The following is a 27,627-nucleotide window of genomic DNA, read 5'->3' as shown; positions in this document are numbered from 1 at the left end:
TTTTATTTTGGTTTCTAGAAGAATATTTAGCAATCGCTATGAGTATGAAGTCCTGACCATAGACTGTATAAAAACAGGTCCTGACACATTAATAGGCAGCGACTGCAACGCGCCCCCTGGCGGCTGAGCTCAACCCACAGGAAGACGGAAGCGAATGCCGAGCGCTTGCAAACTCATCGCTTGAATCACCGACCGAGGAGGGTGCAAGGGCATGAGCCAAGATCTCGGGACTATGATTTCTGTGGATAGCTCATAAACCGTCAGTGTATTACATCTTCACATCCACTCAGCGCTACTGCAAATCTTACATCAACGTTTGACGCCTCTTCATCCACACAGACGGGAACAGAATGGCATCGATTTTGCTCACCAGATCTCGGACTCCTTTACTGAAAACATCCAGGTCATTAAAGCACGAATTCAGAAAAGGTAATACTATTCTTTGTTAATTACAGGAGATAGATTAGTATGTGATTAGCAATACGATTTGAATAGTTAATATCGTAATTCCCCCTGCCTTTGTGCACCTACTGAAACGAGCAGCGAGTCTTATGAACTGTCAAAATGCTGCTATAACGTTAGGCGTGCTGTGACCAGTTTTATTTGTATAGCAAAACCGACAAGGCCTTTAAGTGGGACTTTAATATATCCCCCCGATTCGTTTACTGTGTTATTCAAACCGGACCTGTCATGTATACTTTAAATGTCTTATGAAAAGAGACACTAGAGTTCATGACCTAGCCACTTAGCTCACAAACCCGGCCCGCGAGATTATTGAACGACTGGTGAAATGAGAGGCTTAAATGATTAGTTAACAAGCTAACTGTACAGCCTCACGTATTGAATCACCGAGAACCATCCGACTTGAACGTTTTCACGTGCTTAATGTATGAGGGATGCGTCCAGTACACAGTACAGATGATAATGGAGGCTCACTGTTACTGCGCGCGTGCACGTGTGTCAGTATCACACGTGCTTGTGCTTTTGTGTCATCACGCTCTGTTACTGTAAGTTAAGTCAGTTCTGGAAAATTATAGTGCTGTAACTGTTGTTGACCGCTGGACGGTTTGTCAGCTCATTGTTGTGGTCAACATGCGAGTCGTTTCCACGCTTTTGAAGAAACGTTTGCGTTTCGTTTAATTATATATATATATATATATATATATATATATATATATATATATATATATATATATATAAAACTCAAGTATGACAGTCCGTCCTAAACGATATTTGGATATTTTGCTCTACGGTGTATTTCACACACACCCAGAGTGAAAATGCAAAATTTGAATCAGTTGTGTTTATTTATTTATTTATTTTTTTTGTGAGTGTGCAGTTTTATTTTATACTACAAAACGTCCAAGTACTGTCAAGTTAAATACCACAGACCTTATTTTGCTCAGGATTTTAATCTACTTGAAAACATATTCTTATATTTTTAAAACAGGAGAGCAAAATGGAGAGGCGTCAGTCAGTGAATGAAAAACATAAGTCAGTCCTTGAGAAATAAATTTGGTTAAAAAAATAAATAAATTGTTTATTCATGAACAAACCTCATAGTTTCTTTTGTGATTTTGCCTCTAGCGCACCATACAATTTTTTTCTTCAGAGATAGAAAGACTCTAAGTGAATACTAAGGATAATATCTGATTTTTTTAATGCGATTGAACCAAACTGCAACATTTGCTGTTTAGCAACTCTTCATGATCCATCACTTATATGGACCGGGTTGTGAAGTTTCCATTATTTTTATCTGCCATTTTTGTTTCAATTTCCCTAATTAGACATATGTCATATATTAATCTAACCAATATTAATATTTACAATAATTGAGAATTACAATTCAAAGCATATCAAAACTGTTTAATGCAACCATGATAACTTAATACATTGAAGTAATACTTAACTGAAAAACAATTCAGTCATACATTGTTCACAGTTTTCTTTAAGTAAATAAAGGAAGTTACACAGCACAAGTTAATGGTAATAAAAACCTCAAATATCTGGACCTTTTAACCATAGCAAGCAGCTATGGCCTTATAACTTGTCTAAATAAAATAAACCATTTGCCTACTTTCTCAACCACGCTGCCACAATCTCTAATTGGTTTCGAAATATACTTGAAGTGCTTCCTGAGAAACCCCAGTGACTCCCATGTGTGGACTGACTTTCTTGTAGCTAGTCTGAAGCGGTGTGGTCTGGCAAATGATTAACCGCAGCTCTGCTTGACAGACTATAAATTAGAGGTCCGATCATAATATGCATTGTTAGGTAAACAAATGCTAGCATGAATAGCTTTCCTAACATTCAGTCTTTGGATTGCCAATAAGCATGACAACACTTACTATTAACAAACTAAATGATTATTAATATGACTGAATAGTTGGGCCGTTGACATTGACACTACATGCACAAAATATTCAAAGAAGAGTTTACTGAGACAGAAATTTGCAGTAAAGTCTTAACCTACATTGTCACTTGCCAGAGATGGGGTTTTCTTATCAGGACACTAGCTCAATCCACAGGCCTCTACCAAGCTGGTTAAATTAGACCAGCACAGACTGTGACTTGGCACAGACAACCAACATGAGAGAGAAGGACATCTGATGTGTCCTGCCAATAGCAGTCAGAGTTTGTGTGGTTCTGTTGTTTTCTTTAAAGACAAATGGCACCTGTTGAACATTTGTGATGAAGCCAGAAGGTTTTTCTGTACATATTTTGATTAGAGTTGACTGTCTTATTATATATGGAGATCAGGGAATTAGTTGATCAAAGCTAAGTCTTGACCTTGTTTGCATAAATGAGGTACATCTGTGGGACTTCGACTTGGTTTCACTCCGGCTGTGTTATCTCACTCACAGAGGGACTGCTACCTCTGATAAGACTGTCACACAAAACACTGCCTGAATGCTGACAGAGTCAGACACTATCAGTGAGAAGGTTTCATAAGGAATAGACAGCCCAATGAGCCTTGCATGGACTGTTCTTCAGCCAGTCAGCATGTAAAAAATACATTTTCCTGTGGCTCCAAAGCACATGGCACTTACAGCAATGATTGAGAATGGTAATGGATTATATTATTGAATGTCTTGGTTGAATTGCTTTAACAAACAGAGTGATGTTGCGAAAGCATTGCAGTGTTTAGGAAAGTCAGTCTATGAATTGCTCTCAACAATTGCTCTATGTTCATTTCTCTCCTAGACACACCCTGAATCAGGTGCAGTTGTCTACTTTACATTGCATCCTAAAATAGAAAAGATTTGTGACCACAAAGTTGTTAGTTTTTTCCTCCACCCTTCAAGGAACTTAAACAACACGCATGAAAGTTCAGGTTCTTTTAACATATCATCATTATATGCAGGCTGTTTATTTAAAATTTATACATTTTATACATATATATATATATATCTTTAAATGTATATATATATCTTTAAATTTATACATATACAAATTCTACATTCTTAAAAAATAAAGGTTCTTTATCGGCCTCTATGGCTACATGAATAACAGTTGACATCCATAAACCTTTCCATTGCACAGACCTTTAAGATATCTTTAGGTTATTAAAATATTTTTCACTTTAAGAAAAAAAAGAGATTATTTTAAAACTAAATTTTTTTTTAGGGAACTCAAAATGCTTCTTCTATGGCATTTGCCATAAACCCCCCCTTTTGGAACCTTTATTTTGAAGAGTGCATCCTGTTCTCTTCTGTTCAGAGAGCTTTGTATTCTATATGCAAACACAAGGAGATGTACAAGAGGATAGAGATCTCAGGCCATCTGCCAGCCGTAGACTGACCTCGAGATGTGAGGCCAGACATCCAATAGAGCTAAATATAGAGAGTGAAAGTAGAAAGCATTTATCCTTCCATACAAACATCCTGGCATCAATAGGATTAGACTGCGCTGGGCCAACGGTCTTACATGTGTCAACGGTCTTACTAGGGGTGCTCCGATCAGGATTTTTGAGGCCGATCACAGAAAGCAGTATCTGCCGATCCAATCACCAATACCGATCTTTTTAAAGCCTTCTATTTATCATGTAGAATTATTTATAGTGATGATCCAATCAAGATTTTTAGACATTTATTTAGAGCCTGAATTCCATTTTTAAAAATGCTCTTAGGTGACTCTTGTGAGAGGATTTATTTATTTATTTTTTTTTTTTTCATTTGAGGGGTGGAGGGGGCCATTTTTTCAAAAATATATATTTGTCTCACCTAAATGTTTGATCATGCACTGTATTTTTGTTTTTACAGTTGTGTAATTGTTGCACAATAGCTTACACAGCTCAAGCCTGATTTTGTGAGCTGTATGTGAAGTTCACACATACTCTGTTTGCAGTTCGTATGTAGTCCATGTGTGGTACAGAAGCAGCACGAACTGTGCTTTCACACAGGAGTCTGCTCCTGATCTGTGGCTGTTTACCACGAACACAACATTTATCTATTATTTTGATTTTAAATCCAAACATTGTTTCTTAAAATGCTTTTTCAACATTGTAATTCTTTTTTTACACAGTACAGTAATACAATCTTTCATCAATTATTCAATGCTTTTTACTTATGCATTTAATTTTAGATTTATATATTAAGTTGCTAAAGCAAAACATTTAAACTACTTTTCTTACATTATCACAAACATTCTAAATTAAAACTTACCATTAACAGAAACAGTCAGCTCTACTGCCTTTTCTTTTGCATTTAAATCTTTATTACAAGCAATCCCGTGTACATAAAGAATTTTAATTAAGAACTTTAAAATTATTGCCTTGTTTATCTAAAAGTGCTCTTGTCTTTTAAACCTAGCCAAAAAACCGTAGCCTATGTGTTGGCTTTGAAACACAGTAGACTTTGATTATATGCATTTATGGTGTAATTACTACATTTTTGTGTCAATGCATGTTCATATTTACCGCAAACAATGCGCTGTTACTTTAATTCAGAACGTGCAGCGCAGCAAAAAATAGACTCGGTGTGGAAACAATCTCTGCACTGCTGCAGACGCACCGCTCCTAAACACACTGCCAGACCGCAACCGTGTGTAGTGTGAACACTTTAATCCATTAACATGAGCGCAGAAAAAATACACACTGCAAACTGAGTAATGTGAACCTGGCATTATTATGTGTGTGCAAGTGTGCATGAGCGCACTGTCTTCAGGAAAGCGCAAGAGCGTTGAATGGTTTAAACATTGGCAAGAATTAAAAAGAAAAAATGAAATTTATAAATTTTAATGATGATGGATGATGTGACACTGCCTCGATAGTGCAAGTGACTATTCCTGTGTTGACTGTGCAGCATGCAGCTCGCTTATAGTGCAGAGACCGCCGATCAATCATCCCAAAGCGATTATCGGCCGATTGTGATCGGAAGCAGATCAATCGGAGCACCCCTATCCTAAACCATAGTACTGAAGGGAAGTGGGATGAGAATGGATTAATTATGGAGTCTGGCCTCGTCCTTTTGTCTCTGAGTGGATAAGTCAGAGAATCACGAGACCGTAAGTATATGTAATCCAGAGATTGCATGGTGTACTGGAGAGGGAAATGGTTCAGGAGAAAGTCAGGTTTGATGGATTGCTGTATTTCAGGGAAAGGGAAACTGTGCGCTTACGGGCATGTGTTGGATACAGTCAGAATGGTTGAGAATAGCTTTACTGGCTTACTCCAGGTAAGGGAGTTTCCTGAAGTTACATTTACAGTAAGAAGAAGGACATCCTGCATTAATAGTTCACTCCTTTACTTTTCCTACTTAAAGAGATCTTTCAAATCTAATTTTCACTTCTGCTTTAAACTTAACACATCACACTTTGAGACACACAAGAAGTACTGCTATTTTGCATCATAGAAATCAAACCTGGCGCAACACGCGTTGGACAACTATTCGAAATGGGGCCATTTCAGACTATTTTGACTATTCAACACTTATTGGTGTTGTGTGATTTTGATTAGGATAATGACATGATTATTTAAATTGGTTAAAAATTTTAAAATTTGGTTATGGTAGCTTACCAAACACTTTTTTATTATTTTGATGGTGCCATCATTAATTTTTAAAAAGATATGATTTCAATATACACTAAATAATGGTTAAACTGTTAAAATTTAAAAAACATTCTAATGGTAATATTCAGCTGCTTAAATGTACTTAACCACCCCCTTCTTTTTTTTTCTAAAATGCAGTGTCATTATTTTAACATTGGGATGCTCATTGGCACCCCCTTTAATCTGAGGTGCCCTAAATACCGGACTAATTCGCCTATGCCTAGAAAAGGCCCTGATTCAGAAACTCAAAAACACAAGGGCTTTGTAAAATGTTGTCTCTTCTTTTTTTTTTTTTTAAACTGTGACAGGATAAAATGTTTTATGATTTAAAAAAGAGAGACATAATTCACCTTTTGATTGTCCTGTTGAACAAGCAGAAATCTAGTTTACAGTGGGTTATTTGTTGAAAAGGAACAGTGGCTTAAAAATGAATATGATTACACTATTTGATTAACTGTCAACAGAAAATATAGCACGTTCAACCCTGTGTTTAGCACATTTTTACAGTGTTAAAAAAACCATTATGTAGATACTAACCCAAGATCAGTGCAGAAAATACCAAAAGTCAGAAGACAAGATATGTTATTGGTTTCAAGTGATCCATTTCAACAGGCGATTCACTTCAAGTCTGGTGGTTTCCTGCTCCTGAACTTTACCATGAGTTACTAGTTTACTATGCTTGAACATCTGACAGACAGCTGCAATGGGTGGTCTTATTTAACTGTAGTTTAACGTAAGCAGTACTTGTGATTAGTTATATACCTGCGAGGGGGAATATCCACCAGGAATGCTAATGTGTCTTCCATCCGTGTCAAAAATGTGAGCTATGTAAACTCTTCACTGCATCAGTTGCAGCGTTTTTGTGTGGGGTCTGTGTCATGATGTAACCTGTATGGAGGTTGTTTAATAACCGATCCAGACACACAAGTAAATAGCACGCAGTCAGATTCATTATGTGCCAATGTGCCAATGTGCAATGGACATGACAAAATGCTTTGACTAGGTGGATAAAAGAATGAGTCATATTCAAGCATTTGTTTAAGCATGTAGGCAGGTACAGTTTCAACTTAACGTTAAAACCAATAAGTAATGTATTTTGTGACTGCACATTCCATGAAATAAAAGCATAAGATGATTGCATAAGTTGCATGATGCTTCTTAACACCACCCCATGTAAAAATGTTATTGTGTTATTTAGGTATTAATTAAGTTATTTTTAAATTACTTTACTTTTAAAAAGGGGGGTTGCAAAAACTTGAGAGAGAGAAAAGAGCTTTTAGAAAATGTATTTTTAGGACTGTCAAAGTTAACATATGCTCGTAAAGAGATAGGTGACCCAAAATGAAACTTGTGTTATCATGTACTCATTTTACTTTCACATTTACCAAATTTGCTAATATTATATTACTATTTAATTCTACTTTCAAAACACTGATTAACCCTTGAGTAGTTGTTTTAAATTCTGTCTAAATTTCTAAAATAAATAAATTGAACTGAAGGATTATTTCTTGGCATCAAAAAGCTAGAAAAGCCTTGAATTAAGGTTTGTTGGTGATAAGTTGAAAGTGTTTTTGACTCCTTCATATGCATAAGTGCCTCAATTGCCCAGTTTCTGATATACTCTGATATATCTTGGACTCAGTGTTGGGTGTAACTAATTGCTAGGTAATCAGTTACTGTAATTTAATTAATTACTATTAATTTTTTCTTTATTAGCATGAATATTACTGGGATATTGGCTGTTTATTATTACTTAAAAAGCACATATTAATGTCTTATTCTACAAGACCTTATTCTAAATCCTTAATCCTACCCAATTCTTAAACTTAACAACTACTTAAAGGTGCTGTATGTGAGATTTTGACTGTACTAAAGCATAAAAATACCATAATATGTTTGCAGATATTTAAGAAACATGCTAAGTTAACATACTTGTTTATCTGAAAAACAATGCTACAGTCAGTAATTCTCCTTTGAAAATGTGCGTTCCGGCCCAGAATGTCTGTCTCTGTTTTGGTTTGTGAAACCCACCCACTGCCAGATTACCCAATTGTGTTTCAGCACCCGGGTTGCCAATTGGCGGAAAACACAGCATATTTCATTTCATTCATCGCCAAGTGTGCTCGTTCCTGTTTTTGTCATCAATCTGGCAACCTGCGTGTGCGTCAAGTCTGAGGAGGAGGGGCCGGGTGAAAAAAAACCCTCTCCAATATTTTGAATTTGGACTGCAATACCTAGTTCAACAACTCGGTGTCAACAGCACCTTTAAGTATTAATAAGCAGTAATTAGGAGTATATTGAGGCAAAAAGTCATAGTTAATGATTAGTTAATAGTGAGAACTGGACCCTGATCTAATGTGTGACCAGAATATTTTATGTAGTTGCTTGAAAGAATTAAAAGAACTGTTTCATGTCTATCCTTGTATCAATAACTTGTCGAGGTTGATATAGGATTTAAAATGTAATTGGTATTAAGTAATTAAATACTTTTTGGAGAGACTCATTTGTACAGTAATCTAATTACTCTGTTGAAGATGTAATTAGTAACTAGTAATCTAATAACTTTTTTAGAGTAACTTAACACTGCTGGGACCTTACACGCCTTCATTTGTGTGTCCTTTCTCATGGCCGTGGTGATATTTTTCCCTGTCTGTGTATGCAACACTGTCATGGGATCAAGTATTTTCTCTGTCCTTTTCCGTGATCCTGTGCTGGCCTCAAGCCTGTAGCACTCTCCATGACCCCTTATGTTATATCATATCATCTGGGGTTTTTTTTTTTTTTTTTAATCGTGCACAGATGTCTGCGCATGGTCTTCCTGGAGCTATATTGCATTACTCTGTCATGGTGGTCTCCGTCTTCATGGTGGTCTCATAAGTGTGCTGTATGTTGTCTAATGTTATATTTTCTCTACTCTGAATCTCTTTCAGGAAAGTTATCAGAAAGCACATGCTTTAACTGCACTGCACTGCGGTTAGCCACAAACAGGTAAATGGAACTGAAAATTAAATTGTATCTGGGCCAGTGACATGATTCTCATTTTTATCTGAATCTATTTGGAGAAAAGTGCAATTCATACGTACTGTGGTAGTTAATAACTATAAAAAAAGATGAACTATCATCACCACTCTTTTCAACATTGATAATAATAATAAATATTACCTGATCATCAAATCAGCATATTAGAATGATTAATGATTAGTATTAATGGCTGCTGAAAATTCAACTTTGCCATCACAAGAATAAATTACATTTTATAATATATTACAATAGAAAACAATTATATTAAACTGTAATAATATTTCACAATACTACTGTTTTACTGTAGTTTTGATCAAATTGATGCAGCTTGGTGAGCATAAGAGACTTACTTCAAAAACACTGTCATTTTTTTATTGTTTCAAATTGAGTCTTTATTTAAAGATTGTTTAGGCTGGTGCATGATGTCTGTTTTTCAGCAGTCCTGGTGTTCTTGGAGGCAGTGTCTGGACTCATGCATCATCGGTCCTGTACCTTGACAACTCATCAGCACTTCAGCGCCGCTTGTCCAGGTCACCTCGTCTATACTGTGCCATCTTAGTACCTGACCTTGCCCTGCCTATCCACACCCACTCCACGTACCCCAGGACGTTAGCCTGGCCACAGAGCACCCCAGTCCGGTGGGTGCATACTACAGGCCGTCTCCATGATGATTCGAAGGTAGAGCGTTCTTTACGTTCACTGAAGGATCGGAATATAAAGCTTGAGGAGGGTGGACCGGTGTACAGCCCAACCGTAGATGCCGAACCTATGAGACGGACAATACGTCAGCGTGTGATTGATGAGGTGAAGCATTACTATCACGGGTTCCGCCTACTATGGATGGATACGACTATTGCAGTGCGGATGCTCTGGAGGGTGCTGAATGGACACATTCTGTCACGCCGAGAGAGGAGACAGGTAAACACTAGGGCTGTCAAGTGATTTAAAAAAAAAAAAAAAAAAAAAAAAAAATGATCTTATACAATTAGTACATTTACATGGACAACAATATTCAGATTTTAACATGATTACGACAATACTCTGATCAAGAATCTACCATGATTATTTGATTACCTTAATCAGTCATACTCAAAGTAAACACAAATCAAATTAAGACATGTGGAGTATTCCTGTTTTAGTCGCATTATTGAAGTACAGTGTAGACATGTACACACCTTAACCACATTATCACCATTGTGTAGGACTTTTCGTCACATTTTGTGACAGGATACACACACGGCAGTGGTCAACCGTTTGACGGCAAACAAAAGAGCTTCAACACTGTCGTCGTCTGTTTACACATACAAATAATTAACTGCACTTGAAGCTTTCATAAAATTAAAAATAAAATAGCCAAAACTGTATATGGCCTCATCACAAAGACAAACTATATGTTTATATGTGAAATTCTGGAGGGGACGTTGGATGGCGTAATGACTTGTGCCATTAATCGATCTATGTACTATAACTCATATGTACTGCAACTCATGTAAACACCTTAATAATATTATTGTCTTATTTAGAATAAGGTAAATAATTAGATTCAATTATGTTTACATGATGTCCATGTAAACAGTCAATGTGACGATTAATGAATCAAATTAATTGCTAATTAATCGTGCATCAAATTTGGCTGAAAAATCACCCACAAAAGAAAATGTACAGCGATTATTGTGTTAAATAAGAAAAGCATCAAATAGACATTACAAAAGTAGCTTTAGAAAAAAAAAATCATTTTCTTTTTTAATTTTACATTTTTGTGTGAAATGCCCCTTTAGTTTAGTTTAGTTTTTTATTAATATGGATTTATTTTTATTTTCAGTTTTTTATTAATATGAAAATATTAAATTATTTTTAGTTAAATTATACCCTAAATAAGAAACTAAAACTGCCATGGCAATAAATGTCTTAATAATTAAGTCATTGAATCATTCATTCATTATTTCGATTCATTCAAACAGCTGATTCATTCAGAAGTGAAGTAAATGGCTCTCTTTATGAATGGGCCATTGAATTGTTGGTTCACACTAGTGTTGTCACGGTACCAAAATTTCAGTATTCGGTACCGATACCAGTAAAAATCCACGGTTCTCGGTACCAATTTCGGTACCAAAGCAAAACACAAAAACATAATTAAAAAATTTGACTATACTTTCATTTAATTCAAACTGTGTACATATTTAATTTTAAAGGGCTTTTGAAAACATTTTAGAGTTATTCAGCGAAGAATAACATCTAAGTTAGCTAAAAATAAAAAAAAATAAAAAAAACCCAGAACTGCTCTCTGACTGATATGACACAATGTTAACTATTTGTTCATCCTCTAAAACGCATATCTTAGATTCGTAATTCATTTAAAAGCCTCTTGTGTGTAAAAATAGTAAATAGCATCATGTCCTCTTGTTTTTTTTAACCTAATAAAAGTTATAGGAGCATTAAATAGTTAATAAAGAAACGTCATTCTAATGCTCATTATATTTATAGTAGTTATAATTCATTATACGATTGACTAATCTAATAACAGCATTCATTTCAATCCGACATTCAAATTAAAATATTTAATAATATTCATAACAGAAGTGGTGTTTTCCACAGCCTTTCACTCTATTTTTGGCGGCATATATATGCAAATTCATTTTCTGCCAGCAGGAGGCGCTTGTAGAGCGCGAGAGAGGTTTCCTCAGTAATGGCTGTAATCAAATAAGCGCTCCTTTCCTTAATTCCTCCTTTTGATGTAGTCATGTCTCAGTGCTTTTATGAAGAGAGCGCATCTGCGCACCTTTCGGATAGCGCATCAAGAACCGGGTTGACCGGGCGCTTGGTACCACCGGTACTTAAAAAAACCTGGTACCGTAATGTTTTCATTTTTTTAGTACCGACTTGGTACCGAAGTACCGGGTCTTTTGACAACACTAGTTCACACGATTAATTCAAAATCCAGATTCATTCAGAAATTGTTATTTGGAGATGCACAACAGTTCTGCTGTAGCTTTAATAGGTAATATTTCCCTAAACTATTTGCTATTTTGGTTTCATGGGGGTACTTGGCATCAGGAGTGTGAAAAACCCTGTTCTGCACTTTCTGAAGGATAGCCATTGGATGACTTGAGTTGATAGGATTGAACCTTCCCAATCAGTATTTCTCTGTTCTGATAAGTTTATGATAAATAACTGTACCCTGACTCCTGAAGTTGCCAGTCAGATTAGAACTGACAACGTTTAAACAAAAGTTGAACTCTGCTCAAACTTGTCGCATGTTAAATCGTTGTCAGTGTGAACATCCCTCAAGGCTGAGACCAGCTAATAACTTTATCCTTAAAGAGTCAATAACAACTTTGCAATAATACTTATCCATAAGTAGATTTATGAAATGTTAGTATTTGCAATAAAACTTCCCACACACACATAAATGGATTGAAACTTGGGTCTTTACATATAGTAATTTTTAATAGAAAATGCAAGGAAAATGGTCATTGTACCACTCTGGGGTTGTTAGTTGAGCTGTCATTGCCCTATACATTTAACCCAGTGTAATGTAATTAAGTCATGAATAGTAGGATTTGGGGTGGGTGGTTAGCATTCTTCCGTAGATTAATCCTAGTCCTATAAAGTCTGACTGGATCTCTTCTGTAGTTTAATGATTTAAATTAGTGCCATGCTGAGTCTACATGGAACAGCCATTAGAGATTACCTTGTAAGTCAGGAGTCCAGGGGAGACCCAAGACACTTTAACTAGCTCACATGGGATTCCTGAGGCCTTTAGGATAAAAAGTCAATTAAGTCCAATTTAACAACTCTTTTATATAAGATGAAATAATATTTACATTTTAGTTAGAATATTTTTAATCCCACTCATTCATTCATTTCCTATAATCGCAGGGTAAATTTCAGTACTTAGATTTCAGTACAATACAAAAAAATGCAAGCATCATTTTCTAGGTCTGCAGACATCTACACTAATACAGTAATACATCCTTATGCCAGTACAGTTTGAAGTGCTCTGTTTTTGTTATTTTGAGATCAGAAGAAAATTACATGGCCAAAACGTTCATGAGTTTTATTTTATTAACTCCTTCAATCAATGTTCAGTCAATGGCCTTCATATTTTTTTCTCTTCCTATTTCTTCCTATCTCTTTCCTGTAGTTTAATGATTGATAGATCGCTCACATTGAATCATAGTTGGCCACTAGCCCAGGCTGACTGCTGTAAAGTGATGTCCAGATGAGAAATGTTGTCCTTAGGACAGAAGTAAAAGAGAGGTTAATTGAGGTCTAGTGCATTAGCATTATATTAGCTTTATTAAGTGATTGAACTTATAATTTCTGGCTGACAATAAAATGGTGAAAAAACAGACCTATATCGAAGCATTTTGACTTAGTTTAGTAAGAAACCACCCAGAAGAACATCCCATCAGTCACAGCAACATGGCCATTGTTTTTTTTTCCCACAGAAAGCAACAAAGCTCACTTTTTTTTTAAAGAAGTACTTTCAAAATCTACAAAGTTATCAGCTACCATTAAAAAGTTTTAAGCTTACTTATATTATACAATTTAAAATTTTTTTTAAAAAATATAAAAAATACCAATAAATCCAAAAAATTTTTATTAAATAAAAAAATAAAAAAAACTTTAAATTGTAAAAAAAAAAATCATTATATGACAGATGTATTGTATTTTTCTAATAAATTCAGCCTTGGTGAACATAACAGACTTTAAAATCATTAAAAAATCTTACCGACCCCAAACTTGGTCGTGTTAATACAAGGTTACTGCTCTTCTGTATTATATTTGAGTTTTCAAGCACACAGCAGATTGCAGCTATCACACGTTGTATTACATGAATGTCTTTGTTAGCACAGTGCTAATACCTTCCCAGCCTCAAATTCTCAGACAGTTGCGTGACTCAGCCTGTTGTAAAGTGACACTTTAGTGACGCATATAATCTATAACCGTTGGAGGCCTCCATTGCGTTCTAAGTATGTACTGGAAATTGCTCAGGCTTTGTGTCACAGGTCTCTCTGTCACTCTCTCAGAATGAACCATCCGTCCTTGCGTTGCTAGGATATTAATGCCCAACATTATCCACTACATTACTCCTATCATTTCTCCATAGTCACGGCAATAGTACTGAGAAGAGTGATGTTTGGTTTTACTCTGGTGACAGTTACATGAAGCCATAGAGACAGATACACGCCCTTAAAATTTGGTGTTCTGGCAAACATTTTGAAAACATTTGCTGCAAGCAATCATTAATGGTGTCACTATTATTGCTTTACTATCTATCTGTCATCCATCCATCCATCCATCTAATTTATGAACTTGTTTGTAGGTCTGCACAATTTACAGTCAGATGTTTCTGTCAAAAATTATATTTAGACTATATATGAGTATGACCAAAAAAGTAAAAATAATAATGATAATTATTATTATTATTACTGCCACTAGTAAATTAAAATATTAAACAAAATAATAAATATTACTATTTTATATTATTAATTGTATATTGTCTATTATTTTAAATATTATAATGAAATATATTTTAATGCAAATTTATAAAAATAAAATACAAAAAATAATATTTATGAAACATAATAATTGTATTATTTATGGCTGTGTTCATTTCTTTATTTTCAAATGTTAACTAAAAAGCTTTTGTTGTTGTTGTTTTGCACAGGCAAGCACTATTCACATTTTCTTCAGAAAATCAGTATACTAACTAAAACTTACTAACTAAAAAATTACGTTATTACGTTCCTAAAGCCTTGGGAGATTTTTTTCCCACAGCATTTGGTCCAAAAACGTCTACAGCTTGTACAGCACTCATGTTTGGGTAGTCATGGTTAGTTGTTATCAAGAGCTTACTGAGGATTTCTTTATGTTGTGAGCTCTGTCAACATTAGCATTGCGAGGTATGCTAATGCCTCTGCCTCAGCTAGCATCTGTCGCACCTCACTCTTGCTATTCTTCTGACCTGCTTCATCCTTAATCCTGCCTATTCACAACTGGCCTCGCACAGCGTGGGTGCCTTTAGCTTTTGATGTCAGTCATCAACCCCCTTCCCAAGCCCTCTGTCCTGCTCTCTCCCGGCCACTTCCTTTGGAATGCCTTCACTCTCCATCCCACTCATTGGTCCCTGAATATTTCACACTCCAGGCCCCCTCGCCCTCTTTCTCTCTCTCTCTCTCTCTCTGCCTTTGGTGATATACATGTCAATGGACCAAACACAAAGGCTCTTTTCAGGCCTGCCTGGTTTAAATTCTTCCCTATAGGACCGCTAACACACAGGTGGAATAAGGGGAGCAGGGACCCCTCTTATGAAGCTGCAGCTCCTTTGTTATCTAACCGCTCATTTTCTGAATTCATCATGTTTCATCAACTATATATTAGATATGGGGTGATTCAGAAAGTCAGTTTTTGCCATAGGGAGTGGATGCACTGATGGCTTGACTTAGTCTCTTGTGAGTCTCTGCTCACTCACATTTCAGATCTTTTTTTTCTTGTTCTTCCTCCCCTTTGTTTGTTTGTTGTTATTTTAACTAATTATTTAATTAAATTTATTATTTTATTTTATTTATCTTTTTTTGTGCAGATGTCCGTTTTTAATTTTTAAGTTGTATTTATTTATTTTATTTTGATTTGTTTTATTGTATTTTACCTGATGTCTCAGAGCTGTCCTTTTTTAACTTAATTTTTTTTTTTTATTTTACAGGAGGAGTGAATCACACATAAAAGCATCTAGGTTACATTTGAAAATAAATAAATACAATAATATTTTTAGGACCATTAGTAATTTTAACAATATTTTTTTTGTAAATCGTGTTATTGTTCTGGTGATTCTCATTCTCATTTATGTAAAAAATAAGTATTGTTAAAAATTATATTATTGTTTTAAAAATCATACATTTAATGCAGTTTATCAAACATGATGTATAAGTGCTTCATAATTTAACTTTTGTATGACAATAATGAAATATTTTTTTTTTTTTTTTGCATTACACTTATTAAAATTGATGGACATGAAGATGAATGTACTTAATTCTCATGAAAATCATGTTGCAATATAGAAAATCAATTTTAAACAAAAGCTTTTTAGGCAAAATAAGCTTCTTTCTTTTGATTTTGGGGTGAAATAGGAACAGGATATGAGGTTCTTTACCCAAATAGTAGATAGGAAAAGTTTTAGAGAGAACTCTTGACTCTGACTCTCTTCACCTCCCGGCTGGATTTGAGCTCTAATTTTACTCTCTTATGTAGTCCTGCCAGAGCAGATCACTCTGTAGAGTCGGTTCTTAGCACTTCATGACAGGGATTTCAGGGGTTGTATTTCATTTTTAGTTCTAGAGATTAGATTTCCACCACTGATCAATAATTTCATTTCATCACCAAAGCAGCAATCTGCTGACATCACTGCCTATGTCATGTTAATTACAGTTCCTGAGGACGTGTGCAGATGTCTTCCGGCTTCTGCCCTTTCTGGTCTTTATCATCGTCCCATTCATGGAGTTTCTGCTTCCTGTTGCACTGAAACTTTTCCCTAACATGTTGCCGTCCACCTTTGAGACACAGTCCAAAAAGGTACGCTGACCTTTTGAGTTTTAATCTGTAAAGACCTTAATTGTATTTCTGTCCTAGTCACACCTCTTATGCATCTACTTACACAATACTTGTACCAAACCTATTTGACCTCATATCATAGCTGTCTCTCTCTCTCTCTCTCACACACACACACACACTGTCTTTGTGTTGCTCAGGAGGAAAGACTAAAGAAGGAGCTGAGAGTGAAGTTAGAGATGGCCAAGTTCTTGCAGGACACAATTGAGGAGATTGCACTAAGAAACAAAGCAGCCAAAGGCAACGTGACCGAGGAGTTCTCCACTTTCTTTCAGAAGGTAGATCATAGTCACGCTTGCTCAGAACTCATCCTGAAAAAAACAACACTACTGCTTCTCCAAGTGATTCGAAACACATTGCCCCCATGTGGTGATGCTTATGAATGCTTACTCATAACCACCATGAATGAGAGTTTTTTTTGAACGAGAACTTTCTCTCTCTTTCCCTTCCTCTTCTCTCTCAGATCCGTGACTCAGGAGAGAGACCCAGTAATGAGGAGATCATACGTTTCTCTAAGCTGTTTGAAGATGAACTGACCTTAGATAACCTGACACGGCCGCAGCTGGTGGCTCTGTGCAAGCTGCTGGAGCTGCAGTCCATCGGCACCAACAATTTCTTGCGCTTTCAGCTCATCATGAAACTCCGAGCCATCCGTGCAGACGACAAGGTTAGAACCTGTATTTACTCAAACGAGATTGTATTGAGGACAGTGGAAGCAATTAAAATCAACAAAAGAGCAATGATATGCAAGTGCTATAAGTCTCAGTTAGCCTAATGCAGTACATGTAACAAGGTTTTTTATTATTATTATATAATAAATAAAAAGAAACCAGATAGAATAGAAAAAAGAATAGAGCAAGCTAGTGTTAGAGGCCTTTTTTTTTTAATAGAATTAGAATAGAGAGTGCTAGAGTTAGAGGGTCAAGTAAAGATGAAAGAGATGTGTTTTTAGCCAATTCTTGAAGACGCCTAAGGACTCGTATTGAGTTTGGCAGGTCATTCCACCAGGAAGGAACGTTTTATGTAAAAGTATGTGAAAGTGATTTTGTGCCTTTTTGGGATGAACAATAAAGCAACGTTCACTTGCAGAGGGCACAAAAATATAGAATATATCTTATATATTAAAACGGTAAACTATGTATAAATTATATAGTAAAATGTGTATATTTTATATGTATTTAACATATTAATACATATGTTATTTATTACTGAGATGAAAAAGCTGAATTTTTATCAGTCATTATTCCAGTCTTCAGTGTCTCATGACTCTTCAGAAATCATTCTAATATGCTGATTTGCTCCGCAATAAACACTTTTTATTATCAATATTGAAAGCAGTTGTGCTGCTTAATTTTTGTGACAACATTTTTTTCAAAATAGAAAGTTCTAAAGAACAGCATCTATTTGAAACGGAAACCTTTTGTGGCATTATAAATGTCTTTACTGTCACTTTTGATCAATTTAATACATCCTTGCTGATTAAAATGATGAATGGTATTGCATATACTTGTATTTATTCAACATCAATTTATAGTGACCACAGCTGTTAAATGTTAAAAAACAAAACAAACAAACAAACAAAAAAAAAATCATAAAAGTAGTTAAATGTAAATTGTCTTATGTCATTATGTATTTAGTGTATAAGAATTCAGAGCAAATTGCAATTATCATGAATTTCTATATGAGTTTCTATGAATTTAATATCTATGAGTTTCATGAATTTCTTTTTAAATTAGCAACTTTCTAAATCAAAATCTAGATTCCTTGCTGATTTATTTGCGTGTGTGTGTGTGTGTGTGATTGACAGCTGATAGCAGAGGAAGGAGTGGACAGTCTGAATGTGAATGAGCTGCAGGCAGCATGTCGTGTGAGAGGGATGAGAGCTCTGGGTGTGACGGAGGAGAGACTCAGAGAGCAGCTTAAACAGGTAACACATGCTTTTCTCCTCTACAATGATTACTTCCTAGTAAAAGGTCTTCTCATCATGTATTTCACACTTCTGATCATGTCAGTGGTTGGAGCTTCACCTCAATCAGCACATCCCCACATCTCTGCTGCTGCTGTCCCGAGCTATGTTCCTGCCAGACACGCTGTCCCCTGCGGACCAGCTTAAAACCACACTACAGAACCTGCCAGAGATTGTGGTATGTATATATTACATACACAATATATATTATATTTACAATTATATGTAGGGTAATTTCATAAAAAAAAAAAAAAAAAAAAAAGTATGGTTGTATACATGTAGCAAATGACAGTATGTTGTTTGTTTGTGCATTCACAGACTAAAGAGGCGCAGGTGAAGGTGGCAGAGCTGGACTTCTCTAAAGTGGATAACAAAACCAAGCTGGAGGCCACGCTACAGGAAGAGGCAGCTATCCAGCAGGAAAACAGAGAGCGGGAGCTGGAGAGACTGGCTGATGCTGCAGAGAAGGAAAAGGAACAGGCCGCGCGGGTCGTTAGCCACTTTCAGTCTGTCAGTGATTCCTGCGTCATACCTGTAGTATAGTTGAAGTGTTCATGGAAGGTTTTATATGTGTTTGCAGGAGGCTGAGGTGGTGGAGTTGGAAGCAGAACGACAGGTGGATGCAGAGCATGCTCTCTCCAGTGTAGACGTGGCCATCCATTCAGAAACACTACGAGATACTGCACCGGTGCTGGAGGGTATTAAGGTAAGACAGTCTCTCACTCACACACACACACACACACACACACACACACACACACACACACACACACACTCATACGCAAGAGGTGAAGAGAAAGTTTTTCACTGAAATTTATATGAACTCTGAAGATGTATAAAATCACTTTTTTTGAATATTGTTAACAAGAAATAAAAACAAATTTGAACGACTCAGAGTTGTTTGCTGACACGTGACATGTTAGGAACTTAAATGTGCTTTGCGGATCAAAATTTGGGGTCAGTAGTTTTTTTTATTTATTTTTTATTAATATTTATGTTATTCAGCAATGATGCATTAAACTAAAAGTACAAAGGCATTTATAATGATCAAAAAGTGCTGCGCTAACCTTGGTGAGCTTAAGAGCAATTAAAAGCAATTTAAAAAAAATCTTACTGACCTCAAACTTTTGAAACAGTAGTGTATATTACTGATAATCTGTCAAGCATTATAAAATAGTATTTGTTAATGAATAATGAAAGCTATTATAAAGTGTATTATAACCCTTTTAAGGCCAGTCACTCAGCCAATCTTGGCAATGCCTTCAGTCAGCTATTTTCTGTCATGGTTATAAACATGAACGTATAGGCCCATTCTGCTTGAATTGTGAAAATCTGAAACATCTGAATCATCCAATGCTGTTGAATGTGTTGATATACTTGTTAATACATAAAATGGTTGTATAAGTTTAACGTTCTTTAGCTGAAATCATTCAATAAAAATGGTCCAGCTAATTCACTTCTCTGACTTGATTGTGTTGTAGAACAGGATCTTGTGCATTCATGTCACAGGAACTGCTCTTTCTCTGTTTTTGTGTTGTGTATCATTTTGCGTGTGTATTTCTTCAGTTCGAGCAGTGGCAGAGGTATCTGCGCATTCAGGTTAGATGCTGAACTGCTCTCCATCTGGAGATCATCACACTGATGCTCTGCTCTCCTAGTCACTTTACTGCGTTCTTTTCCCACATTTACAGTTTCATAATTGGAACTTTTCGACTAGGGTTAGACTTAGACTCTTGTAAGGCTTCTTAATTTTTAGCATAACAGGCACAAGAGAATTACTGAGTCAGATGTACATAATATTGAGTGAATACAGTGATTTGAAAGAGCAGAAGCTTTTTGTGTGATTATACCTGCATCCTCCTTTCCACTTCACCCCAACACTCTATTCCTTTGAGTGTGTGTCTGTTGCGCATTGCATATGGAACATGCAGCAAATCCTCATCTTGCTCAGAGACCCACTGAATTAGCCCCACAATGTGTTTCAGTTGGCTTTAGTGACGTTTCTGTAATCACCTTTGTTGTATGGAAGACCTTCCTTTCCTCTGACTGATCCTCTTATAAAAGAGCCACCTCTTTATCTCTCTGCATCAGAGTTGGGGAATAACTTATACACTAGCATCTAGCAACTAGCATCACTTTTACAATAAGTTACACAACCATTCAAAAGTTTAAGGACCAAAAGATGTAGCTTGACAAAGCATTACATAGCTGATTTTGTTACATTGTGTCATCTTGCAACAGAGCAAGCTGAGAATATAAACTACTTTAAATCATTAGTACATTAGTTAGTATAGTGGAGTCATCAAACAGTGACAAGACTTTGGAATAGATGATATTATTTAGTGATTTTATTTGAAAAAATAACTGAAGCTGATTAAATATGTAATTTTCATCCATTTTGTGTATATTTCCACGTTAAACGTGTTATAGATTTAGTCAAATTTTCAAAGCTTGCACCTAACCCACACTAAAATGTCAAGTCTACCACTGATGCAAAGGTTCCCCAACACTGTTGTGCGTGTTCCCTAGAGAGAGTGTTGATAGACACTGTGTGTCATTTTTTTCAGGGGGAGGAGATCACTAAAGAGGAGATTGACATGCTGAGTGATGCCTGCACCAAACTGAAGGAGCAGAAGAATCTCCTCACCAAAGAGAAAGAGGAGCTGGAGGACCTGAAGGATGATGTGCAGGAGTACAGCGAGGTGTGTACCGTAAACCAACAGTCTATTTTAAGTTCTGTTCTAAGTATTTAAATGTGATATCCACTACGTCTCTCTACAGGACCTGGAGGAGATCAAGCGAGAGCTGTCCAAAACAGGACAGGAGAAAGTGGTGGAGGAGTCTAAAGCAAGCCAGCTTCTGTCGAAGCGGGTCAACCGCATGATCGGCAGAATGGATAAGATCATCACTGAGCTGGAGAAGGACAAGATAGTGCTAGATGGACAGATGGACAGTGAGACTACACCACCAATTGGGTAAGAGTCCTTGATTTGCATGGGTTTGTATGGAATTGGGTTGAATGTTGATAGTGGTTTCTGTAGGGCCCTAAGAAATCTGTTTTATTTTTTCCTAAATTCCATTTGATTTTTTTTCCAAATTCTTGTTTATTTTTTTTCCATTTAAATTTTTCTGGATTCTATTTTTTTTATGTTTTATTTTTTATCGACTCCTTTTTAATAGTTAAATTCAATTTTATTAATCAAAAAGCATGTGTAATTAATTAAAATCAGGAAACATACATTTTTACATCAATTTATTAAAGGTTGCCAAATGAAATGTTTTATTTTTTCTCACCATATTTTTTATTGTTACCAAATACTGTGTTTTAGCATGTCTGATTATTTGAATGCCTAAAACAACTTAATTTATAAAAAAAATTCTTAAAGTAGCCTTATGAATTTTTTTTCCTCAGAAATTCTATGTTGTGTATTTAGATTTTTCTGGTTATCAAATGAAGCATAAAACTTTAATTTCATTTGTCTTTTAATTATTGAAAATTAAGCAGACTTTATATTTTGGCAAACAAAGGGGAGTAACTATTAAAATTAAAACATGAAAGAAATGTGTGATTATTCCTCCGCCATGCGGAAAACGTGGACGGAATTATGGAATCCGATCATAAAAAAGGAAATTCACAGTTTAACACGGAATTTCACGGAATTTGTCAAATTTTGAATTAATCAAAAGTAGGTCATTACACTTAAATCACGATATGGACTAGTATCTGTAAATATTAAGCCACAAAAGTCGATTTAAATATGAATCCTGAATGTTATGTTTGTCTCTGTTAATGAATGGCGCAGACGCGCGGTTTCATTTACTACACACATACTGAAGCACGCGTGATGCTCGCGGTGATTACAGCGTCTGCCGTCTCTCTAAATGAGGACTTAAACACATGAACAACATCTCCAGAACTGCTCTGAGAGTGATGTCATGAGCATTTGACTGTTTGATTTAAGTAAAACTAGCGTCATATCACATACACACAGAACTGTAAAGGTATTAATGGCAACCCGTCAAAATAAAAGTTTGATTTGAAGACATTGTGCCTATTACTATTTTTCAGTAGATTGTACATAGACTACTACTACTACTACTAAAATGAAACAAACATAATTTTTTAAGGAATAATCACACAACATTTATTCCATGATTTAATTTTAGTAAATCCCCTTTGTTTTCCAAAAAATATAGTTTGCTTAATTTTTAATAATTAAAAGATAAATGAAATGAATGTTTTATGCCTTCATTTGAGAACCAGAAAAATGTAAATACAAAACACAGAATTTCTGAGGGAAAAAAAAATTCATATGGCTACTTCAAGAAAAAAAAATGAATAAATTAAGTTGTTTTATGCATTCAAATAATTAGACATGCTAAAACACAGAATTTGGTAACAATAAAAAATATAGTGAGAAAAAAATAAAACACTTCATAGGGTCCTAAACATATTTTTTGTTAAACTTTTAATATATTGATATGAAAATGTTTTCTGATTTCAATTAATAAAACATGCTTTTTGATTAATAGAATGTAATTTAACTATTAAAAAGGAGTCGAGAAAAATTAAAACGGGAAAAAATGGAATCCAGAAAAATTAAAACTGAAAAAACGGAATTTGGAACAAAAAATGGAATTTAGGTAAAAGTAAAGCGGATTTCATAGGCCCCTAGATATTGCAATCGACACAGTAAAATGGTGGTGGAAGTACAACCTAACAGGTTGCAAACGCGATCCAAAAGAAAAGGGTTCCCAGTCCAAATAAAAATCATTTTTTGTTGTTCTTTTTAGATTGTTCTTTGAGAAACATAGTGACTTGCCAAGGTAAGGACAGGAGAGACCTCTCGCCTTTCTTTTGTTTTTCCTCATCAAAAGCATTAACACTAAAATATGGACTAAACACCATATTTTTGAACCAAATAGGTCTGAGGGGTCTGAAGTAGAGGTCGACTGATGTATCGGTTTTGCCGATTAATCGGCACCGATAGTTGATTGCGGGAATAATCGCTAATCTGCAAAAATCCATGCAAACTTATCTATGCCTCATTGTTCATTCTTGAAGTAAACTTGTGTCCATTTGGTGATTAAATAAACTGTTTTAGACCGCTGCTCATGTTGAACGCGATGCGTCCAGAGTGTGTGTGATACCGGTGAGTTCTCAGACTCAGCGCTGCTCTATTATTTTGATTAGATAATCATTAAGTGTTCAAGAAAAGAAACAGTTAAAGTGTGAGAATATACATTGTGCTGGTATAATTGTAATGCTAAGGCCTTTGTGTATATATTTAAAGATGTGCATCTTTAAGCATGACTGTTGAAATGAAATGGTAACACTTTGAAATAAGAGTCCATTTGAAACATTAAGATTACTTAAAGCTGTGTAAGTATTGTTCCTTGTCAGAGTGTGGTAATTTCAACATTTACTATTATTATTATTATTATTATTATTATTACTATTATTATTATTATTATTATTATTATTATTATTATTATTATTATTACTATTACTACTACTAGTAGTATGGTTCAATCTTGTTTTTTTTTTAATATATATAAATAAAGCACTATTTTAGTTTTTGTTTTCCATTTTAAAAACTATCAGTTAATTAATTGTTATCGGCCAGTGTGGTCCAACCTAGCTATCGGTATCGGCAAAATCCACTATCGGTCGACCTCTAGTCTGAAGTGTGATTTTTGTTTGATTTAATATTTTAATCCATCAGCAGTCTGCTTGTCATTTCCTTAATGCTTGGATTTAATCAGTAGTGTGATTAGATATTGTGCTGTGAAATCTTGTTCTCAGTGCTGCAAGTATTAGATGGATCACTTATTTTAAGGCCTTTATTTTTGTCTTCTGCAAATAAGGCTTGTATGATTTAGTCAAAAATTCTTAAAGATTAGTGAATCATTTTCTCATTACTGACTCTTTCACTCACGAGCGACTCTTCTGGGAACCCTGCACGGCTGTCTTGGCATGCGATTGGTTGATCTGTGAACTTACTCGTCTATCCACCATTCCCTGTATATAGTCTGTTCCTGTCTTACAGGGAGAATCTGATAAGCATCAACGAGCTCATTGCAGTCATGAAGCAGATCCAGAACATCCCTGAACACAAGCTGCTCAGCATCGCAGACGCACTCGATGAAAACAAAGATGGCAAGATAGACATTGATGACGTCTTAAAGGTAATAAGATGGGACTTCTTTGGTCCCTCATTGATTTTCTTTTCCTGTTTAGTTCCTGTCAGCCTTTTATTTTTATGCTGACGTTTATCTGGCCTGTGTGTTTGTGTGGTAGGTGGTAGAGCTGATCGATAAGGAGGACATCGATATCTCCACCAACCAGGTGGCAGAGATCATGGTGATGCTGCAGAAGGAGGAGAAGCTGTTGGAGAAAGAGAAAGCCAAGGAGAAGGTCGAGAAGGAGCAGGCAGCTAAAATCCAAAACTAGACTTTCCGTGTAGGGAATGGAAAAGATCCTGAAGCTTTTGAAGATTTTCAAGTTCATTAATATGTGTTAAGAAGCTTCAGAATGAGACTGAAAACATTGCTGACCTCCCATATTGATTAATGTGTGTGTATATTTAGAACAAACTTTGCTTTGTTCAAGGAAGACTGTTGTAAAAATTAATGAACTAAGACGTTTATTTATTAATAACATTACAAAAGTAATGCACTACGGAGCCTTACACATGACATACAGAAAACAATAGAAATCATGGCCACAAATTAAAAATTAGTTCCCTTGTTTTAGGTAAATAATCCCCACAATCTAACTTAATTAAAAGGAGGCAACTAAGTAGTACAATTTAACTAAGAAACAAATTAAGTCATGCAAACAAATTCTTAATTCATGTCCATCATATCGTTTATTAGTCATGTGCGAGGCACCGAAAGAAAATTTGTTCATTTATTCTCAAAAAGACCCTCTTAAAGATGAAATGTTTTATTTCTGGCACAAAACAGAAACGTTTGTTTGAGCGGCCTTGTTGAGCTGGACATTACAACATCAGCTCAACCAATAGCATGAGTTTGAGGTGGAACTATCTTTGTGTAACAGAAATTGCGCACTTCAGCTGTAAGATGCAAAAATGTATTAATTTAATTATTCTCATAATCTAACGCCCTGGCAGTGATGTCATTTCCTGTGATCTGAGGACATCTCCTCTCTTTGCACATCACATCACCTTTTCACCATCATTCCATTACTCATCCAGTTTTATTCTGTTGTAATTTTATTTATTTTCAGTTCACAGTCTTTGAGATTGTTTATTCAATAACCAAAGAAGCTTTGTTTCAGACGTCATGCTTCATACATATACTTGTACAAGCCACCAAGCACTGTGGCTTTGTATCACAGCAAAAGTCTGAAGTAGTATTGGGACGTATCCCTTCAGCACTTGAGCTTTATTCAGGGCAGAAGCTTTTGCGCGGACTTGAATATGGTGGCTGAGACAAATTTGATTTATTTAGCTCCTATCCTGAATTGATTTCAGCATCAAATTTACATTGTGGCCTTCAGTAATCAAAATCCCTTGTCCAAAGTAAACTCAAGGGATTAACTTGAGATAGCTGTATAAATATGTACCAGTTCATCATTGCTAGTATTTGCATTGTATACTAACAGTAAATATCAGTCTCTGTTAGCTAGTTTGGGCTAATGATAGATGAAGTGTGTTTGTGGATGTTTGTATGTGCTGGGAACTTGAAAGGGAAAAGATGGAGGTCAGTGCAGACAGAATCAGGGTACGGCTCAGCCTACAGTCTTTAAGTGACCTGGATCATCCCTCTCTCCTTACATGGAGAGAGCGGCAGCAGTTCTCATAGCAGAGCACCTACAGTAACTGGAATGTGTCGATCAGCATGAGACTCGCACACTCACTGGAGTCTGGTAGCATAGTTTCACAGGGCACATAAGGCAGGGAATACATCATCTTAACCCTAAACATGTCATAGTGAGGGACCAGCATGTCTAACCTCAAAACACTGTTCCTGTGCTGTGTCTCAGACAGAGAGTCTGAGTGCCATTTCACATTGTGTCCCTTAAAAGGATAGTTCACCCAGAAATTAAAATTCGGTCATTATTTGTTTACCCCCTTATGTATGATCTCTTTTTATTATGTAGAACACAAAATTAGATGTTTAACAGAATGTTCATGCTGCTCTTTTCCATTCAAGAGAAAAGAAGTCATAAATGTTTATAACCACATGAGGGTGAGAAAGTGTTAACAGAATTTTTAATTTTGGGTGAATTTTTGGTAACTTACCTAGGGGCCCCTAACTACAGTAACGGCATTTAGGCTTATGATCGAAAACGTCCACGTTTGTGTTTTTTAGAGCAAGTATTTTATGCTGACGTGTAATTGCACTATAATTATTGAGAGCTTTATTTTTGGCGTGTTGATCTAGACTCAGGAAAATGCATGTAATGTCTGATTGCACACCGAGAGATATTTTGAGGAAACGTCCACTTGGATTTTTAAAGTGGTAGAGGGGACTAAGTGACTATTGTGGAAAAGTATAAAGATACCTTACTTATTGTGTTTTGTTTTGCAATTTTAAATTGAGTTTTCAGATTCATTCAGAACAGATGGTGCATGTGCACATGTAAGTGACCACAGATGGAAGAGAGTAAAGATAGTGATTTAATTGCCCTTGGAGCCTAATTTACTGCTTAAGCTAATTGAAATGTATTTGATTTATTTTATATTCTCCCCTTTCAAGGCCTGTACATTGTCTTTCATGGTATTTTTTTTTTTTTTTTTTTTTTTTTTTGACCGTCCTGTATTTTAGAAGGTTCAAAACCCAAATACTGTTACGCTAGTTAACTAAATAATTGGTGAAAATTAGAGTGGTATGTGCAAAAAAGGACAAAAATAAGAATTTTATTTTATTGTTCGTACTACCTATGTAAATATACCATTTACATACAAGTGGTTACAAAGTCAAATAAAATGAACTGATTTTAAGTTGTAAA

At 35.5% G+C, this 27,627-nt stretch overlaps 1 protein-coding gene across 2 annotated transcripts; it reads left to right on the top strand.

The window, feature by feature from the left end:
- The first annotated feature begins 87 nt into the window (after nt 1–87).
- letm1 (leucine zipper-EF-hand containing transmembrane protein 1) lies at nt 88–27,627 on the top strand. Of its 2 annotated transcripts, XM_042736640.1 has the most exons (15): nt 88–429; nt 8,980–9,037; nt 9,508–9,988; nt 16,502–16,645; nt 16,822–16,959; nt 17,145–17,348; nt 18,489–18,608; nt 18,694–18,825; nt 18,966–19,136; nt 19,228–19,353; nt 21,215–21,349; nt 21,429–21,622; nt 23,442–23,474; nt 24,698–24,836; nt 24,949–27,627. In XM_042736640.1, the coding sequence occupies exons 1-15, from the start codon at nt 351–353 to the stop codon at nt 25,099–25,101; spliced, it is 2,307 nt and encodes a 768-aa protein (XP_042592574.1). In that variant the 5' UTR covers nt 88–350; the 3' UTR covers nt 25,102–27,627. The 2 variants fall into 2 exon arrangements, with proteins under 2 accessions (XP_042592574.1, XP_042592575.1); XM_042736641.1 differs by lacking the exon at nt 23,442–23,474 and having other exon boundaries at nt 92–429.

Source organism: Cyprinus carpio, chromosome B13, assembly GCF_018340385.1.
Source record: "Cyprinus carpio isolate SPL01 chromosome B13, ASM1834038v1, whole genome shotgun sequence".
Taxonomy (NCBI): Eukaryota; Metazoa; Chordata; class Actinopteri; order Cypriniformes; family Cyprinidae; genus Cyprinus; species Cyprinus carpio.
Note: the sequence above shows the minus strand (reverse complement) of the source record. Positions and strands in the feature narration are given on the sequence as shown.